The sequence below is a fragment of the Schistocerca nitens genome, chromosome 10 (assembly GCF_023898315.1).
Source record: "Schistocerca nitens isolate TAMUIC-IGC-003100 chromosome 10, iqSchNite1.1, whole genome shotgun sequence".
NCBI classification, from domain to species: domain Eukaryota; kingdom Metazoa; phylum Arthropoda; class Insecta; order Orthoptera; family Acrididae; genus Schistocerca; species Schistocerca nitens.
In genome coordinates this window covers 24,279,256-24,300,859 of record NC_064623.1, presented here as the reverse complement: position 1 = coordinate 24,300,859, position 21,604 = coordinate 24,279,256, and the positions used below count along the sequence as shown (strand labels likewise).

Below are 21,604 nucleotides of genomic sequence, written 5' to 3'. Positions count from 1 at the left end.
AATTATTCCTTGGAAATCCCAACATACAGTGGCCATCACCTTACCAGCCAACAAAACAATCTTTGCCTTCTTTGATGCACATTCACCAACCTTTGTCCACTGTTTTGATTGATATTTTGACTGGTGGATAATGATTATGGATTCAGGTTTCGTCAATAGTCACAGAGTTTCGCATAAAGTCATGCAAATTGCAATTAACATCACCAGACATTGTGTTGAAATGTTATAATGGACATGCTTTTGGTTGACTGTGAACAATTGTGGCACCCACCTTGCACACTGATTCTTCAAAGCCAATTCTTTATGCAGGATATTACATACTCACTCAGTTAAGGTGCCTAGAGTCTCAGTAACCTCGCTAATTTTTATTCAGTGCTCTTGCATTACCTTATCATGGATTTTGTCAATGGTTTCCTTTGTGGTAACCTCAACTGAATAACCAGTGTGTGCTTCATGTTTACTGCTTGTCCGACCACATTTAAATTCATTAACTCAAAAGTGCATAGTCTTCAATGATGGTGCAGAGTCTATGTGAATTTCAATTCTGTTTTGATTTGTGAGGCAGTCCAATCATTCAAATGAAAACTTACAATAAAAGCACAAAATTATATATATATATATATATTTTTTTTTTTTTCCATTTTCAATTGCAGTCGACACACTGGCCAATTCAGTCAGCTCTAACATTGAACAGTATGCAGTACATTGTTGAAATTTGTTAAATGATCCTTGGAATAATCACACTTACCAACTTTCCTTAAATGTGCAGAAATTTAAAATTGTGTGATTAACTGAAGCCTTCGACACCACTTGACTCTCAGCCGAACTGTCACCTTTCAACCTAACTTAAAACTGGCTATGCTACAAATTGAAATGCCACTACAATCAATGTTCCAATAAACAATCTTAACGCGAAATAAAGTATTTTTTAAATTAAAATCAGTGTTCTGTACTCTTATTACTTGCACACATATGACAGCACTCACCTCATCAATGAGTCATGGGTCGATGCCAACATCTGGTATTGATAGGTTCAGTAAACCCAAATTGTGCCCATCACAATATGTAATATCATAACCCCAACTGGAATCAATTAACTCTTACAAAAACTTGGAGTAATAATTTTTATGCATATGAAATGAGGTGATCACATAGGTGCAGTCACAGGTAACGCAGTTTGCAGACTTCGGTTCAGTGGCAATATGCAACTGCAGTGTCAAATGGACACTGCTTACAAAACACTTGTGTGCCCTGTCTTACAATACTGCTTAAGTGTACGGGATCTGTAGCGAATACAACATCATCTTTGGTTTTTCCCATTTCGCTACGGGGTTGGCATCATTAATTGGATTGTGACAATGTTAATGGGGGTCTCACATGCTCATTATTTATGGCATACTACCGAGTATTGCTCAAAAATATTGACCATCTGATAGTGATAGTGAAGTTTTGCACAATATACTGAAGGAGACTGGAGAGCTATAAAAACATTGATGTTCGCTCAATACACTGTACCCTGTAAGGACAATATTGTGCAATACATGGCAGTTCCTGCCAAGACTCCACAATTTGCGGACACGCAAACCGGTACAGCAATGAATTATGAATATAAATGCATCAGAAAAGACACATGATGGAAATCATCTACTGAAGTGCATTCAGGGGAGTAGTTTCAGAATGTGTTTAACACCTATTCAGTAAACAGATCTAGAAACATATGATAAAAGTGTTTCAGTTCAAGTAAATAACACAACAACAGTTTATGAGATAGGCTGAGGAAGTACGAATTATTTGTTGCAGAAATACATAACAGTGTTGCCTACCAATCCTCTACAAAATGTAGCTCACTTGCCTACCAATCCTCTACAAAATGCATCTCACTCTTTGTGGAAAGTGAAATCTGACAAGTATCAGAGCAGCATCTTTTCTGTGTATATGTGGTGTAATGAAGTTCATCAATTTGTTGAAAGGCTTTCAATACTCATCTGGCACTGTTGTAAGTTCTCTTCACATATTAGTATGACTGTGTGTAGAACATCTTCCAAGCCACTTTGTTGTCACTGCTGCTTCCTCTTGCTTTTCTTTTTGCAGCACATAGTGATTGGAACTGTAATACATTAGAGGTCTAGCTCACAGAGCGCCAACACATTCGCTACAAAGACAAGAGTTCTAATTGATGCATCCCAGGCATAAATTCTGTGCAACAATATTGTACCAATCTTAGCCTCACACTTTGCGCAGAATATTGACAATGGATCTGGGAAATTGCCCGATGGCCACATCCAGAATGGCCGACTCGCCAGCCCTTGTCACTAATCCGCCATGCAGATTCAATCTGGGTCAGACGTGCCTCCTCAAATTCAGGAAGCGGCACATCTGCTCAGCTATCTAGGTGGATTATTAATAGCAAATACGACTGATGAAGGATACTGAATGTATACAAAAATAGAGCAGCAATAACTGTCCCAGGTTTGTTTGATTTACAGCAGAGCGTCACAGAAATACTGAAAAATCTGGACTGGCAGATGTCTGAAAATAGATGTCAACACTTACTGTGGTCCATATGTGATTGGAATGGGAAGAAACTGTAATGTGTGCTACAATGCAGAGTATCCTCTGCCACGCATTTCTCATAAGTTTGCAGTACCTGGTAAGCAGATGTATTACGACATATTGACATACAACTTTCATTATGGGGGTCTCTAAATTCTACATGTGGATAAAGAATGACAAATGGCAATACGAAAGCCAGCACACAGTCTTGCTGTGGGCACAGGAGCATTAGTTTGAGTGGTTGTGTGTGAATGTGTGTACAACTGCTACAAATAGAGCTAGTGCTCGAAAGTTAGTGTGAACGCGGTCTCCTGTTACGTGTTTCTGGGATCCACGCATTGATCCACTGCCTTTCCTTTATTTTAGGTACTGTTCCCACACACAGTTGGTTGAAGTCATTCTGCTGCACTCTTTGAGCACCAGCAGCAAGCTGCTGTATATCTGTACTGTAACTCTGAAGGAATGGACAATAATTTCTCATCACTAGAAATGAAACACAAGTCCGATCACACAAGAATGAGAATGTCAGTCACCAGTGGTCTTTTTGGAAGATCTATCTTGGCAGTTGCCTGTGGAGACTTAGGACAACCTTGGAAACTATGGACAACCAGATGTGGATTTGAAACCAACTCTTCCAGGCTTAAGATGTCAGTGCCTTTGATCACTATCACATATGATTTTAACTCTCTGAATTATTCTGAATAAACTTTTACTTAGGGGACTGTATAATTATTTTTGTCTTGTAACACATCATTCACTTTATGCAACTGCGGTTTCATCAGCATTACACTTTGTTTTTTGCTGTAGGAGTTGGCTACACAAAGACATCTTACGAAATTGGTGTTGTTCTTTCAACAGTTAGTATTAACTCAACCATGTGCTAACTGCACTGAAATTAACTTCTATTGATATCTATTTCTGCATGCATGTATTCTTACTAACAGTAAAGCATAAACTCAGAATGGGAACACACAAAAATCAAACAAAGATTATGTCAACTACAAGGTAAGTCACTTCGTGTCCATTTGTACCAAATGAAATCTTATGAGACTTATACACTAAAGGACAAGCAATACGTCCTCAAATACTGTTGATCATGAGAGATAAATGCTGTAATGGAGCTCCAACCCAAACAGCATTTTCTAGACACTGACATATTTATAGAGCATGAAAAAATAATTTTAATTCTGTATAATCTCTGTAACTGACTTACACTTGTAGTCGGGGATCGAGTTGGTCGGGGACCAAACCAGTAACGCACGGTCAGAACACTGTTCTGGTCGACGTTCTGCAAAACAGGATAACAGTTTGAACACAAAATGGTTATAAAATAATGATAATAGTAACAAAAATATAGAAAAAACTGTTACCCGACAGTGGGATGCATTCTGGTACGACAGCTTGATAATCTCGTCCCACGCGAATTTTCTCTGTAAAAATACGATAACAATGAAACAGTGTACAATTGGAAGGGAAGGTCGTGCGTGCCTACGTGCAACCTACAATAATCCGCGACGCACAAATTCTGTCAATCTTCCATACGGTTTTTAGGAAAGCTACAAAGATCTGGTTAATATTAAAAAAATGATGTTCAAAACACGGAAGTATGAAGGTATGGAACAGACAGGGAGCAACAATTTCACATAATACAACAATACGTCTACTCAAAAGCGTATAAATGGTAAGCATCTAGCAGAAAATAAAGTATTAATAGTCGCAGGAATATCATTTTTCCAAGCTTCAGCCTCTACAACTAAGCCAGATGAAATACTGTAGTTACCTCCTTCTTCTTCGCTACTGGAATCCGATGCATGACCATTTGGACTCGGTCCTCTAGATCTCCGACCATTTCTAGCACTTTCAGAGTTTCTTTCTGCCAATACCATTTTTGACGGCCAACTCAATTAAAAAAATCAGCCCCCTTTAGGTATTTAACCGCAGTGAAATTAAGTTACCACAACCCGTATCTACACCACCGTATACTAGGCTTAGCGCACTTTCGAAGCACCATACAAGACATACGGAACTTAGAATAAAACACTGCTACAAACTCTGGACTGCAACCTCCCGCAAATGAAGGATAAAACACATAAAAAACGGAGTGAGCTTAAAAAGATATAAAAATCATATAATTACGTATAATTACTCAAAAATTAAAAAGAAATAGTTCATTACCGTTCTTTTGAAAAGAACTCATCTTTTAATGAAGGCTGATTTAGAACTGATGTTCCCGCGGTGCTATTTCATAGGAATCCAAAGATGATAAATATTATCTGTTGGCAATCATTACGAAATGGTATTGCGATGATTTGCGAATGAAGAGATTGAAGATAATATTAGCGCATCTGTGGAGAGACTGTACGTTGCGTCTGAACATGTTTGCTAACAAATCGACGAAAAACATGCATTAATTTGTCTGGAAGTAGATAACATCAAAGTTAAAACATGACGTCACATTCTACGGTGCTTCGAAAGTATTGATAGCGTGAATTCACGTTGAAACAAGCTACAATTTTTTGAATTCCTACAATCTAAATAAATGTAATTCAGACCTTCGGTGTATCAGCTTAGTTGATGCGAAACAGCTAGACGCATTTTGTTGTTTTTATAATTTCTCTGTAAAGACAGAAATAAAAATTCTATATATGAAGCAGAAAACTGAGCATCTGATTAGCTTGTTCGCAGATGTTGTTGCAATGTATTTCTGAGGTACTGTGGTCGTATACAAGACTGCGCCAGAAAGACGCAGTGAGCAAGATTTGGTGAGCGTAGCGGATGACGCACAGTCTGTTTACTGTCAGGATCGTATAGAAAAGGGCTTAGGGAAACTTTTCATTCGGAAATAAAGCAACATGCTACTTGTCAGTGTTAGCTAAGTACATAAACAGGGTCGCACATCAGGGGTACCAGGCTTCAATAATAATACTTGCGGTGGAAGTAAATAATATCCTAAATTAGATACTACGTGAGAAATCGACTGTTAGTATGCCATTTCGCACCATTGTATTGTGAAAATTGTACTGTTGCTTTTTGCACGGCATCTGTTTTTAGTTTTTATCCGTGACTTGACACTTAACCGGCGATGATAAGGAAGCCCTCTATTTTTAGTCATGTGGTGTAAAGACTTTGCTCTAGTGTCTACAGCTCCTTGTGCCTTGCGTCGTAAACAAACATCTTTTAGTGACATTAGTTCTTGATTAGAGGTGATCTCCGTGTTTCTTACATTATATCGTACTACCTTCGTCGCACAAAGATGAAGGTCGTCGCTCTAATAAGTGGCGGAAAGGACAGTTGCTATAACATGCTACAATGTGTGGCCGCAGGACATGAAGTTGTGGCCCTTGCGAATCTTTATCCAGAAAACAAAGGTTTGTGTTCCCAATGTAGTATTCCAGTGGAATTTTTGACTCTCCTTTTACCTACGCTTCCAGCCTATGTTTCGCATTGACTTCTGCCCTGCCCTTGATAAATATAAGTAAATGTTTTCTCGTGTATCAATGAAGCACAAAGAGTACCCTCTGCTGACGATGTGAGCTTGATAATTCATAATTCGGGTGATGAACTCTTAGAATTGATGAAACTTCTACATGATGTGTCAGTAATAACAAAACATAAAGTCAGTAAGCAAAGAAAATATAGTTTTTGTTACTTACTTTTTTCTTTTTACCCCCTCACTCTCACGTTCAAATGTAGCCATGTTATTTCTCTCTTTTCTCCAATCCAGGTAGCTTTCTGTTAAGTATGGTCATGCAGGATAATATTCTGAGGCAGTTTCTCATTTGGATATAAGGCAGTCACGACAGAAAAACATGCCATGCTGGTAACAACTTTTATCCAGTAATTCCTTGTAAACAACTGTTGGATATACCTAGAAATACTAACTACAACCTGTGGACACTTGGACTCCCCTATGAAGTTTGACATTGACATCTCTGAAGTATGTTACTTGAAATCAACAGAAGTGTGTCTACCAGAGCTTCAGTAATTCCTCAACAGCTGGGGGCAATCACTTGTGGATGTGACTGATGTGTAGACACTCACCCAGTTGCATTACACGTGGTGGCTACATCTGAATGTTTCCAGTAAGATGTTGCTTGCATGCCTAGTTCCGAGGAGGATTGAGTGTGACAAGAACAGTATCCAGTCCTGTTGACTTCCAATGTTTTCACTAGGCCTTTTTGGGATAAATGAAGACACTGACAGCAATAAATTGACCAAAAAATAAATACAAAATTAAATAAAATGGCAGCTTTCATAACACATTTGGAGTTTTCCATGGAAACACAAGTAGATGGATTAGTAAGAAAACTCGGCTTCTCATACGAATACAGGACGCTGAAAAACTCAAAAGAGATTTCTACAGATGTGCTCTGCATAACAGAATATCACCTAGAAGTCAAAATCGAACAGATGCACTTGGATAAGAGTTTGTATCACATTACTGAAGGCATATCTGAGGAAAGGGGGAGTGACTATACACACAAAAAGGGGAGTAAAGTCCCAGACCTGCATTGAGCAGCCAATAGAGTGCTGTTTTTCAGTAATATATGTGGAAACATATGAGGGAGCCACTCTGACAGTAGGCATGCATAGGGCCCTGACTGGAAATATTTTAAATTACATTAAACAGTGTCTTGAAAGGAGGATATAAAATGATCATCAACAAAAGCAAAACAAGAATAATGTAATGTAGTCGAATTAAGTCGGGTGATGCTGAGGGAATTACATTAGGAAATGAGACACTTAAAGTAGTAAAGGAGTTTTGCTATTTAGGGAGCAAAATAACTAACAAAGGCTGGAACCTGGGGGTATGGGAATATAGGATATATTGCAAGAAAAGATGGTGTTGGTAGGAAGGATCCAGATGGCACAAACTGTGAAACAGTCATCCAAGTGAAGAACATTCTGTTGGGCAGCATACGCAGTGAGTGGGTGGTCCAGCTGTAGCTCGGTGGCAGTGTCGGTGGCCATTCGTGCGGACAGACAGCTTGTTTGTTCTCGTGCCCACATGTAATGCAGCACAGCAGTTGCAGCTTAGCCTGTAGATCACATGACTGCATTCACAGATGACATTAATGGGATAGGTGATGCTTGGTACCAGACTGGAGTAGGTGGTGGTGGGAGAATATGTGATAGATCTGGTACTAGGTCCATTACAGTGATACAAGCTTCAACAAAAATGGTTCAAATGGCTCTTAGCACTATGGGACTCAACTTCTGTGGTCATCAGTCCCCTAGAACTTAGAACTACTTAAACCTAACCAACCTAAGGACATCACACACATCCATGCCTGAGGCAGGATTCAAACCTGCGACCGTAGTGGCCTCGCGGTTCCAGACGGTAGCGCCTAGAACCGCACGGCCACTCCGGCCGGCTACAAGCTTCAACACCTTACCTCCCATTTGCTTCACCTGGTCCCCTTAAACCCAACAAACCACCTTCCTCGATGTCGACCTCCACCTCCAAGATGGCTTCATCACTACCTTCTTCTATTTCAAACCTCCCAACCACCAGCTGTAACTCCACTTCGACAGCTGCCACCCGTTCCGTACCGAGAAGCCCTTTCCGTATAGCACTGCCACCCAGCGCTGTCGCATCTGTAGTGACGAGCAGTCCTTCTGGAAATACACCGAGGATCTCACTGGCGGCATCACAGATCGAAATTACCCTCCTAACAGATCTCCCCTGCCTTGTCTCTCCAGTCACTCGCCACTCTCGAAGCCCCACTGTCTGGCCACAGAGGAGCGTTCCCCTCTTGACTCAATACCACTCAGGACTACAACAACTAAAACACAATCTCCACTAGGGTTTCAACTACCTCTCATCGTGCCCTTAAAATGAGGAATATCTTACCCACGATCCTTCCCGCAGTGGTATTCCACTGGCCAATGAACCTACACAATATCCTTGTCCATTGTACTCCATCTCCACTCCCAACCACTTGCCTCATGGCTGATGTCACTGTCCCGTACGTCCTCCCACCGCCACATACTCCAGTCCGGAATCGAGCATCACTATCTCTTTGAAGGCAGAGCTACCCGATTGCCGATCCTGTCCACATCACACCCGTGCGTGCTCCCACAAGCAGCACTTTATTGTCCCCCACCCCTACCCTGTTACCCCTCCCCTTCCCTGCCCCAACCTCCTCCTCACCTCCACCACCCACACTGCTTCTGAAACTTCCTGGCAGATTGAAACTGTGTGCCGGACAGAGACTCGAACTCGGGACCTTTGCCTTTCATGGGCAAATGTTCTAGTGACTGAGCTACCCGAGCACAACTCATGAACCGTCCTCACAATTTTACTTCCTCCAGTACCTCGTCTCCTACCTTCCAAACTTCACAGAAGTTCTCCTGCAAAACTTGCAGGACTAGCACTACGGGAAGAAAGGATACTGCGGAGACGTGGCTTAACCATAGCCTGAGGGATGTTTCCAGAATGTTTCATTCTGGCACATTGCTTCTGCCATCGTGCACAGTTGTTCGCAGTCTGGCCTCAGTTGCTAGACAGTTGTTGTGTGTGTGAGTTGTGCTTGCGTGAATGTGTGTGTGTGTGTGTGTGTGTGTGTGTGTGTGTGTGTGTGTGTTGTCTACATTAAAAGAAGGCTGTTTAACTGAAAGCTCACATGTGTATCAGTCTTTTTATTATGCTTGTTTGTGATTCAAAAGTAAAAGATTACCACATTATCTGCTCTTTCTGTAATTTTTCAGAATATTTGGATTCAAAGATGTAAATTCTGGTTTAACACTGATGTAACCATCGTATTCCTTGGATTCCAGTTTCCTTAATCATATCTGCTGTCAGTTCATCTACTCCTGCCATCTTCCCACCTTTCATCTGTTTTCTGGTATTTTCAGTTTCTGTCCTAGAATTTGGATGTTGTTCTTCCTTTACTTCAGTGGCTTCGGTGCCACTTTCTTATTCATTTTCCCTACTCCGTAAGGTTTCAAAATAATTCATTACTTTCCCAATGCCTTCCATCTCCCTAATAATATCCCCATCTTTTGTCTCAATCACTTTTACATCTTCACTGTCAGTTCTCTTACTTTTCAGCAACCCATATAGCAGTTTTTGATTCCCCTTGCTGTCTTCCTCTAGTTTCTGGGTGAATATTTCCCAGCTCTTCTCCTTTTCTTCCTTCACTACTCCCTTTGCTTGGAGTTTGTTCTGTCGGTGTTCCTGCTCCAGTGCTGTCACCGTGTGCTCACCTTCTGGCACCGTGCCTTGGTTCTGATCTCTCTTTTTCAATCTCCATTTTTTTCTTTGCTATATTGGGTTCTTTAATCACATCTTTTACTCTATTGTTCCACCAACTGGTTTCTTTTTCTTTTATTTTACCTTTTGTTTTTCCTCACATTTACACAGCACCAATGACTATTGATGTTCTGAACAGGTTCCATTCTTCATCCACACTACCAGTCTCAGCTCTTGACAGTTTTAAGTGCTACTAACTTTTTAGAAACTTTTCTTATTTTCTTCTTCTTTCAACTTCCATTCCTTAAGTTAGGCATTCTTTGTACAGCAGTCACTCTTTTAATCTTATTATTCAGATCAGCTGCTAGTAACCTGTGAATGCTATGCACTCGCTCACTTGGTATAATTTTGGTGTTCCTCACTTTTTCTCCAACTAATTTGTCTGTTTTAAGATGTAGTTGATAACTGTGTTTGATTTGGCATCCACACCATGTCTAGTAATTCGTGACTACCTTGCTTTTTTTAAAGAATGTATTCTTTACTAAAAGCTTATTCCATGTGTACAGATTTAGAACTTCTTTGCCCTCAACATTTTTTTCCCCATATCCAAAGGGTCTCGTTATATCAATCCCAAGCTGAGTATTCAAATTCCCAATTATCATTATGTTATGCCCTCTTACTTGATCTTCCAGTTCTTGAAGGAATTTCATTTTTTTGTTTTGACTGCACCCTTGCTGAGGTGCACACACTTGGAGTATATTCACTCCGACTTTAACTACCCTTTTCTTATAAATCTTACCTCTGTAATAGGGTCAATATCTCTGTGAAACACCATGCTCACTCTATATTCTTCACCCCTTTATTGTGACCGTGCCAGTACAATTTGTACCCACTGCTCAGCAAGAGTTCCTTCCCTTCCATTTGGCACTCATTCTGAGGATAGGAATCTTCCCCCTCTTCATCATATAATCTTTACGTCAGGATTACCACATTTAATGTTCCCACTCTCAATTTGTTTTTATCTTTTTGTTGAGTTCTAGTTTTTTGTCCTTTATCAATGGTTCTTCTTGCATTGTATGGATTTTCTTCAGGCTGTAAAGAGCTATTATTCATACCGTGGGTACAAGAAGTGCAGTCATTAGTTACATTTAATGAGAGGCTCATTCTTTTTTTGAAAGCAGTAACATCTTTTACTCTTCTGCTGCCCTTGTAAGCCTAACACACCTGAGGATTGTCTTCCAGTGTTTCCTCGCTTAGAATGAGAAGATCCCTCTTTGCCAGAAGGCAGTAATTCCTCTCTTCATTAGCCGTCAGAAAAGATACGGTGCCTCCTACGCCAACTGCACCATACCAGAGGTTATCTTCTCTGTCGAAGTTGCCATTCAGAGGTATTTTTTCCCTCAAATCCTCCAGAGAAGTCCACCGAACCCCTCCTATCGGCCACCTGGGATGGGCCTGATAGGGGAGCAGGCAAACACCCATAGGATTTTTCATTGCATATGATGACAAATTGAATATCATTGTAGGGTGATCTCTGAATGAATGAATAAATAAATAAATAAACACTAGCCTTTTTAATCCCCATTTCCTCTGATATAGTTCTCAAAGCAAGTCACTATTCTTCTTCTTCTTCTTCTTCTTCTTCTTCTTCTTCTGCTAGTACTTGTCGTGCTGGCTTACATGTGCTTCAGTACACCACAAGGCATTCTGCTTCCACTCTCATTTAGCTCTTTTCCTGCTGCGTTGCGAATAGTGTGTGCAGAACAACTGCCAGCAACCTTCCAAATGAGCTTAAATTTGTGTCAATTTTGCCCTGTTTCTTATTTTGTAAGATATATGTAAGAGTAAGTAATAAGTTCTCTGACTCAGCTTGGAACACACTCACATAATTCTAACAGCAGTGGAGTTTGAGGACCATATCCGTGATGCACTCACGTTTACTAAAGAAACCTCTGACAGCCCTTCTTTGAAGTTTCTCGATCTTCCCTCTGTCCTCCCTGGTAAGGCGACAGACTGAGAAGCTGTACTCGAGAATGGGTGAAATGTATGTTTTGTGTGCTCTCTCCTCCAAAGGTGAATTGGATTTGTTTACAGTTCTCCCAGTGAATCTGTCTGGCATCTGCTTTTTCTACATCTGATATTATGCGGTTGTTCTGCTATAAGTTGCTCTGCGTGGTTAGTCCCACACATTTTATGGTAGTTACTGCTCCAGTGATTTATTGCCTCCAACACAAACAAACAATAATGACTGTTACAATATTTAAGCAGGGTGTGGAAATATACTTATGTTGAATGTCAGCCGCCAGTCCCTGCATAAATTGTCTGTCCTCTGCAGGTTTCCCTGTATACAGTTTCAATTTCCTGGTCTTGTGATTTTCCTATATACAACAGTATCATCTGTGAAAAGTTGTGTTGTTCTGCTGATGCTATCCAACCGGAACATTAATAAAACCGACAAACTGCAGGGACAGATTTCTGACTGGAAATAGAGGAAAAGAGGGCCTATGAATATGTGTCCAGAAATGCATCGTTGCCACTGTAGATGACACTGACGAATGAAAGTTCCTCTGACCACGTGCCCTGTGTTCCTTGTGCATTGGAAGCTCTGTGACTGAGGCATCATACTTTAAGCTGCAAAATGCTCCTGTATTCCAAGTAGATGTAAACCGTCAAGAGGCAGCACAGTTATACGAAAACAAGTTTCCTCTCAGATACCTACACATCACACAACATTTGAAGGCCTTTTCGGATGTTTGTGTGATTATGGGTCCCTTGATACAGACGAATGTGCTGGGAGGCGGTGGACTTTGCATACACTAGATTTGAAGGACAGGATTCTGCCTCTTGACCATATCCATCTGCTTGGCTGTACAGAAACACCATCTCAGCTTGTTCTTGACATGAATACTGGATCAGTCTGCTACTTGCAGTACACTGCGTCACTTACACAGATTGCAACACGTGAGAAACACACAGCGTGTGGTCAGAGAAACTTTCATTTGTTAGCACCATCTACTGTGGCAATGATGCATTTCCGGACACATAGGACCTTTTTTCCTCCATTTCCAGTTGGGAATCTGTCCCTGCAGTTTGTCAGTTTTGTTAATGTTCGTTCTCTCTCTCTCTCTCTCTCTCTCTCTCTCTCTCTCTCTCTCTCTGTGTGTGTGTGTGTGTGTGTGTGTGTGTGTGTGTGTGTGTGTGTGTGTGAGAGAGAGAGAGAGAGAGAGAGAGAGAGAGAACAATAATGGCACCAAATCACTCCCTAGTGATAGCCTACTGTGTAATTACTTCCACATCTGACGAATTTGCTCTTCTTCTCTCACAGTACTTGTTGATACGATTGTAGCCATGTTGAGGGTTTCCTTTCTGTACTGAGCATTCAGTCACAGTCATAAACAAATTTTTTGCTCACAGATTGCATTCAATACTTTTAAATGAACGTTGTGTTCATATGCATCACAATTTATAACAAGTCTTGAAGTTTGTGTGCTATGCCATTGCCCTGTGAAACAAACCTCAACAATCTCAAGTTTCATCTGGGTTAGTTCCTGTTCTGGCCTAGTGTATTTGACATTATGTGGAACAAAAGGTTCTTTACAGCTTGTACAGAAATCAAACTGCAGTTATAGGGAGTCGAAAGACATGAAAGGAAAGGAGTGGCTGAGAAAGGAGCGAGAGAGAATTGTAGCCTATCTTCAACATTATTCAATTAGTACGTAGAACTAGAATTAAAGTTCAGCAAGAAGAAATAAAAACTTTGATGTTTGCTGATAACATTGTAATACTAGCTAGTTTTACAATAACAAAGAAAAACTTTTGACACTGTTTGTGTTCTAATTGGCTGTACAGTTACTTTTTTATACAAAACTTCATAAAATATTGATTTTGAACAAGTGCTTTTGATTTATGCAAATTTCTGCTAGAGTGATTAGCTAGTGATGTTTTCAGAGGTGCTTGAGTTACATTATTTGATACAACCAATTACCCTGTAAACCATGTTAAAGATTATCATCTACTGAAGTATTTACAGTTACACTGTGTTTTTATAGAACATTCTATTTAATGGTTTTGCATGTTTCTTACAGAAACTGTATTTCTAGGTTACAAATTTTTGTTTTAACAGAATGGAAATGTTCATACACGAAATTCCAGATTATTGTAACATTGCAAATGTAATAGTATAGTCATCTTTGTTATTATTACAGCAGGTTCAGTAATTCTGCATAGTGTTGCATAAGGAATAATAGATGTGAAAGGAATTTATCCAATTGTAAATATACGATAATGTAATAAATATAATAGAGGGAAACATTCCACGTGGGAAAAATATATCTAAAAACAAAGATGATGTGACTTACCGAACGAAAGCGCTGGCAGGTCGATAGACACACCAACAAACACAAAACACACACACAAAATTCAAGCTTTCGCAACAAACTGTTGCCTCATCAGGAAAGAGGGAAGGAGAGGGAAAGACGAAAGGATGTGGGTTTTAAGGGAGAGGGTAAGGAGTCATTCCAATCCTGGGAGCGGAAAGACTTACCTTAGGGGGAAAAAAGGACAGGTATACACTCGCGCACACACACACATATCCATCCACACATATACAGACACAAGCAGACATATTTAAAGACCTTTAAATATGTCTGCTTGTGTCTGTATATGTGTGGATGGATGTGTGTGTGTGTGTGTGTGCGCGAGTGTATACCTGTCCTTTTTTCCCCCTAAGGTAAGTCTTTCCGCTCCCGGGATTGGAATGACTCCTTACCCTCTCCCTTAAAACCCACATCCTTTCGTCTTTCCCTCTCCTTCCCTCTTTCCTGATGAGGCAACAGTTTGTTGTGAAAGCTTGAATTTTGTGTGTGTGTTTGCGATAATGTAATAAGTGATACAGTGTATCGAGTAATTCACTAAAGATGGTGTATTGTCTGCTCCTATAAGAAATACAAGGCTGTTACATTACAGTTGATATGACACTTCCTGAGATGTCAAGGAATAGACAGTTTGGTAATGGAGGGTAATATGAGGGATAAAAATTGTGGAGGGAAACTTAGGCTTGAGTTCAGTGACCAGATTCAAATTGCTGTAGGCTGCAGTAGAGGGATGAAGAGGCTTGTACAGGGTAGGTTAATGTGGAGAGCTGTGTCAAACCAGTTTTCAGAATGAAAAAAACAACAACAATAATAAACAACATTAACTGCTACTGAAGTTGCTGCTGCTGGTACTGCTACTACTATATGGCATATAGTTCATTGTTGACAGCTGTCTGAATTGGTAGTGTGGTGTCTGCAATTGAAAGTGCAGAAAACTGACTTTCATGCTGTTGTTAAGTATTTTCATTTGAGGGGTTAGACTGCCACACAGATCAAAACAGAATTGGATGAAGTTCACATGGACTCTGCACCATCATTGAATGTCATGTACTTTGTGATTAATGAATTTAAATGATGTCAGACAAACATCGAAGATGAAGCGTTCACCAGATATTCACTTGTGAGTTTACCACAAGGGAAACCATTGACAAAATTCAAGAACACAGAATAAAAATTTGTGAAATTGCTGAGACTACGCATCTCAACTGAGTGAGTGCATAATTCCTGGATGGAGAATTGGCTGTGAAGAAGCAGTGTGCTATGTGGGTGCCATGATGCTCACAGTTGACCAAAAGAGCATCTGGCCCAGTATTTCTACACAGTGTCTGGAGATGTTTAATCACAGCGCGCAAGACCTTTTGTGACAATTTATGAATGTTGATGAAACGTGGATCCATTATTACACACCAGAGTCAAAATGGCAATCAGAACAATGGACAAAACTGGTGAAAGCATACCAAAGAAGGCAAAGACAATTTTGCCTTTTTTTTGGGAGGGGGGGGGGGTTGTTTCTCAATGAATAATCCTCCCAGATTACTTGGAAAAAGGCAGAACCATAACTGGACCCTATTATATTTCTTTGTTGGACTTTTTGAAACTTGTGCTGGCGGAAAAAAGAACAAGGTTGGCACACAAGAAAATGCTCCTTCATCAGGAGAATACACCATCCCACACATCGCCAATAATAGAAGTGCATGAATTCGGCTTGGAATTGGTTCCTGGGCCATCCTATTCATCGGACTTAGCCCCAAGTGACTCCTTCCTATTCCCTAACTTGAAACTTTGGCTTGTTGGAAGTAAGCTTCATCAAACTAAGACGTGATAGCTGCAGTCAAGGAGTATCGGAACCTATTTTTATGATGGAATGAAAACATTGGAAGATTGCTGAACCAAATGTATATCCCTGAAAGAATACTGTCTTGAGAAGTAAGTTGAGTTGTTTACAAAAGAAACATTTTTTCTTGCTCTTTTACTGGACTTATCAAATCCCCCTTGTATATCTATCCAGTCATCATCTTCAGGTGCTGCGAGTTGTGGTGCTATGTGTACTCACTGACTGTACTCCAGCCAGACAGTGAACTCGCTGGTCTCACACCACTGTTTATAACTAAGTGTGTGTTCAACTCCTGGCACCCACTGTGCCCCCATCCCCAGAGCCATCCAGTCAGTTGATTAAAAAAAAAATACCTATTCAAAATATTGCACATCTGAGACATTACCTGTGCTCAGGAATAATGCCGCTGGGCTCTGTAAGCTGGCACTGAAATCTCTTTTCAAAGTTGATTCTCAGAGTCTAATTTTAAATAAGTAATAAAATCAGTGACAATTATTAGATTATAGAAATTTAAATTTTATTTTTAGTAAGGCTACACGAGCGCTCTCGGCACCACCGACCCTAGACGGCAAGATGTTGAATTTCTTAATAATTGAACAACTGAGCTGTTTCTTCTTAATTTTGTGTGACAGATGAATGTAACTACCTTGAAGAGATAAACATTATCAAAGATGCTGGCTTGTACAGCTATCAGTGTACTCTAATGAGATCTTTATGCAGAAGTGTGCTGTCATATGTGAAAATCATATTCAAACTGAGGCACAGACACCTATGTGAACCAATTGAACACCTAGAAGTACACCATTAATCAACCATGCTGAGAAAACCTGAGACGGGAAAATAATAATGCGCAGCACCTCTTGACAAGTCTCTCTGCATGCATTATTTACACACATCACATACATATTGTTCCAATCACCTTTTCAGATGTGGCTCATATTTCTGTGGCAGTGTTTTTATTGTTGAGATATTTTTCCCCATATGAATTATGAACCTTGATACACTGTTTACAGGAAGCATAGCATTTGAAGTTGGAAAGAGGTGTGGAAGGGGGAGGGAGGGGGGGGGGGGGAGAGAGAGAGAGAGAGAGAGAGAGAGAGAGAGAGAGAGAGAGAGAGAGAGATGGCTCTGAAAGGTTTGTTTGTTGCCTTGTGTGCAGAGGAGCTGGACAGCTACATGTACCAGTGTGTGGGCCACCAGGGGGTGGAGCTGTTTGCGGAGGCGGTCGGCCTGCCCCTCTTCCGAAGAGCTATCAGCGGTGTCGCCATCAACTGCGGGCCACAGTACACACCCACACCCAGTGATGAAGTGGAAGATCTTCATGAACTTCTGGCTTTAGTCAAGGTACGTCTAATGAGTTGAACCGCTTGATATACAAATGAATAACCCTAGTTGTGGAAGTAAGTGCCTGGTTTCCCCTGTCTGCTACTGCTATTTAGTGTTTCTGTTCTTTGTGTCCTTCATTTTCAAGGCGTGGCATTCTAGCTAATTTCAGCACCTTTCACAGCTTCCTGTGTTCATGTTTCGAGCAAGCGCTTTCCAGGAAGAGTCCGACAATGTATTACTTCTTCCCATACACATCTCACAAAATGATCATGAGTAGAAATTTCAGAAATTAGAGCTAATACAGAGGCTTAATGAGAATCATTCTTCCAAAGCACCATTTGCCAGTGGAACAGGGAAGAGGGGAATCAGTTGGTGGTACCCTCTGCCGCACACCGTTAGGTGGCTTGTGGAGTACAATGTAAATGAAAAAGGAAGTTTAGGAATCACAGTTTTTAACTTGCAACTCTAAGGACCCAGTCAGCATGTGTGCTCATTTTGCTGGGTGATGATGATGTGGTAAATTTGTTGGTTATTTACAGTGAACGCATTATCATAGCCAAGACAGACACGAAGCCCAAGCCTACCACAGTTGTACAAGTTCATATGCCAATTTGCAATGCAGATGATGAAGAGACCGAAGAAATATATGATGAGATAAAAGAAATTATTCAGATGTGTAAAGGAGATGAAAATTTAATTGTGATGGGGCACTGGAATTCTATAGTAGAAAAAGCAAGAGAAGCAAAAATAGTACGTGAATATGGACTGGGGGGAAAAGAATTCAATAGGAAACCAGCTGGTAGAATTTTGCACAGAGCATATTTTAATCAAAGCTAACACTTAACTTAACAATCATAAAAAAATAGGCTGTATATGTGGAAGAGACCTGTAGACACCAGAAGGTTTCAGTTTGATAATGGTTAGACAGAGATTTAGGAACGATATTTTAAATGGTAAGACATTTGCAGAGGCAGATGTGGGCTCTGACCACAATTTATTGGTTATGAACTGTAGATTAAAACTGAAGAAACTGCAAAAATGTAGCAATTTAAGGAGATGGGACCTGCATAAACTGAAAGAACCAGTGGTTGTTGAGTGTTTCAGAGGGACCATTAGACAACAGCTGACTAGAAAAGGGGAAAGGAATACAGTGGAAGACAAATGGGTAGCTATAAGAGATGAAATAGCGAAGGCAGCAGAGGACAAATAGGTAAAAAGACAAGACCTAGTAGAAATCGTTGGATACTACAACAGTTATTGAATTTAATTGATGAAAGGAGAAAATTTAAAAATGCAGCTAATGAAGCAGATGAAAGGGAATACAAACATTAAAAAAATGAGATTTATGGGAAGGGCAAAATGGCTAACCAGGAATGGCTAGAGGACAAATTTAAGCATTTAGTAATACATTTCATCAGGGGAAAGATAGATACCACCTACAGGAAAATTAAAGAGGCCTTTGGGGAAAAGAGAAGCAGGTGCATGAATATGAAGAGCTCAGTTGGAAAACCAGTCCTAAGCAAAGAAGGGAAAGCTGCAAGGTGGAGGGAGTATATAGAGGGCCTGTCTATACAAGAGAGAACAACTGGAAGGCAGCATTATAGAAAGGAAAGTGGACATAGATGAAGATGAGGTGGGAGATATGGTACTGCGAGAAGAATTTGACATAGCCCTGAAATATCTAAATCGAAACAAGGCCCTGGGGGTAGACAATATTCTGGAAGAACTACTGATAGCCTTGGGGAGAGCCAGCCATTACAAAACTCTTCCATCTGGTGTGCAAAATGTATGAGATAGGTGAAATACTGCCACAGTTCAAGAAGAATGTAGTAATTCCAATTCCAGAGAAAGCATTTGCTGAGAGATGTGAAAATTACCGAACTATCAGTTTAATAAGTCATGGTTGCAAAATACTGAAACGAACCCTTTACAGCCGAATGGAAAAACTGGTAGAAACTGATGTCGGGGAAGATCAGTTTGGATTCCGGAGAAATGTGGGAGCATGCAAGGCAGTACTGACCCTACGACTTGTCTTAGATGATAGGTTAAGGAAAGGCAAACCTATTTTTATAATATTTGTAGACTTAGAGAGAGAGCTTTTGACAGTGTTGACTGGAATACTCTGTTTCAAATTCTAAAGGTGACAGGGGTAACATACAGGAAGCAAAAGGCTATTTGCAACTTGTACAGAAATCAGACGACAGTTATAAGAGTCAAGAGACGTGAAGGGAACAGTGGTTCAGAAGGGAGTAGGACGGATTGTATCCTATCCTCGATGTTATTCAGTCGGTACATTGAACAAGCAGTAAAGGAAACAAAAGAAAAATTTGAAGTAGGAACTAAACTTCAGAGAGAGTAAATAAGAAATTTAAGGTTTGCTGATGACATTGTAATTCTGTCAGTGACAGAAAAGGACTTAGAAGAGCAATTGAATACAATGGACAGTGTCTTGAAAAGAAGAACTGGGGAGACAAGAAATTTGTGGTACAATGTGACCAAAAGAAGGTACTGGTTGTTAGGACACATTCTGAGACATAAAGGCGTCACCAATTTAGTACTGGAAAGAAGTGGGGAAAGGGGGGGGGGGGGGGGGAGAGGGCAAGAGATGAATACTGTAAGCAGATTCGGAAGGATGTAGTAGGTTGCAGTAGTTACTGGGAGATGAGAAGGCTCACACAAGATAGAGTAGCATGGAGAGCTACATCAAACTAGTCTTCGGACTGAAGACCACAACAAACATAATGGAAGTTACTCTTTTGAAATTTGTAGATGTTATGGATGAAATATAGCAATTGAAAGGTTATTTGTTTATGAGGGAGGTAGAAATTGAGAAGGGAATGAGACAGGATTGTAGGCTACTATTCAATATGTATATTGAGCAGTTATTCATGTCATTAAGGGAAGTAAAAATTTAATTGTGATAGGGACTGGAAATCGACAGTAGAAATAGGGAACTAAGGGAAATAGTAGGAGAATGTGGATTAGGAAAAAGAAATGGCAGGAAGCTTACTGGTGGAATTTTGCACGGAGCATAATTTAATCATCGCTGACAGTTCGTTACATGTCAGAAGAATGTGTAAAACATGGAAGGGACCTAGAGACATTGGAACATTTCATATAGATTATATAAATGGAAACCAGATTTTAAAGTATAATTCATTGTTTATGAACTGCAGATTAAAACTGAAGAAATTGGATAAATGTAGGAAACTAAGGAGATGGATCCTGGCTAAATTGGAAGAACCATTGGCTATGGAGAGTTTCAAAATAATGTTAGGTAATGATTAACTAACTGACACAGGCATGGTTAAGGAACCTACAAGGTGTTTCAAAAATGTTTTTACCATCTTTGGGGACAAGTTCCTTACACCAAAACTAGAAAAACATGTGCTCTGTGAGCACTTCCACATCTTCACTGCTGTGAAATACATCTTTCTATTGAAAAAGTGCTCCTAGCTCTTAAGGTATGCATTTTAGAGCTCACATTTATTAAACTTTTTTTCCATACTACCTCCCCCCAAAATATGGAAAGCAAAGAGCTTGCAGTAGACATGATGTTTCACAGTATCGAGGATGAGCAAGTGTTCGTCTCTCTTAAGGTATGCATTTTAGAGCCCATGTTTTTTTAGACATTCTTTTCATGTTTTCGTATAATTAAACTGTCCCCCCAAGTATGTAAAAATTTTCTCAAAACACCCTGTATACTAGTAAATGGCTAACCTGGTCCATGTTGCACGGTCTCAGTTGCAGGTTGTTATCTAACGACTTTCAGCATCAACAAAAAATGTAATTTACAGTATTTCATATAATTATTGACTGTCATTATCTGCTCATTAAGAGGTATAATCTTGTGTTAAAGGTTTAACACAGTGGGACAAGTATTGCAGTTGGAAACAGTGTGTACATCTTGGGGCGTTGTAGCTAAGTGAAAATTACCCAGACTATGTTCATCCAGTGTTTGAGAATAAGAGCACTTAGTGACTTGCAACAAGTTTTAATCATAATTTCAAACTGTTTCTCACTTACATGCTTAAGGACATATATTTAACACATTTGGGGCTAACTCATGTTTAATTTAATCAGAGGTTTGAAGTTGCTTTATACATGTGAATTCGATTCTTTAAAAAATCAGGGCTTTAATGGTACAGTGGAAGACACACGAGTAGCTTTGAGGGATGAAATTTTGAAGGCAGTATAAGATTAAAGAAGTGAAAAGATAAGGCCAAGTAGAAATCCTCAGATAACATGAAAGACTGAATTGAATTGATAAAGATGAAACAAGTAAAAGAGAACGTAGATGCCTAAAAATGATTGCAAAATGAC

General features: G+C 40.0%; 2 protein-coding genes across 3 annotated transcripts in view; one reads left to right on the top strand and one right to left on the bottom strand.

The window, feature by feature from the left end:
- LOC126210242 (REST corepressor 3) overlaps window positions 1-4,539 on the bottom strand; it is an 80,065-nt gene extending 75,526 nt beyond the window's left edge. Inside the window, exons 1-3 of one of the 2 annotated variants that reach the window (XM_049939429.1) lie at window positions 4,334-4,539; window positions 3,924-3,983; window positions 3,767-3,841 (exon numbers count right to left, since the gene is read on the bottom strand). In XM_049939429.1, the coding sequence (XP_049795386.1) occupies window positions 3,767-3,841; window positions 3,924-3,983; window positions 4,334-4,439 (241 nt within the window). In that variant the 5' untranslated portion in view covers window positions 4,440-4,539. The remainder of the gene's footprint in view (window positions 1-3,766; window positions 3,842-3,923; window positions 3,984-4,333) is intronic. The other variant, XM_049939430.1, reaches the window with a different exon arrangement.
- Window positions 4,540-5,430: 891 nt separating this feature from the next.
- LOC126210124 (uncharacterized) overlaps window positions 5,431-21,604 on the top strand; it is a 95,877-nt gene continuing 79,703 nt past the window's right edge. The window contains exons 1-2 of the mRNA XM_049939267.1: window positions 5,431-5,921; window positions 17,115-17,299. Of these exons, the coding sequence (XP_049795224.1) occupies window positions 5,807-5,921; window positions 17,115-17,299 (300 nt within the window). The 5' untranslated portion in view covers window positions 5,431-5,806. The remainder of the gene's footprint in view (window positions 5,922-17,114; window positions 17,300-21,604) is intronic.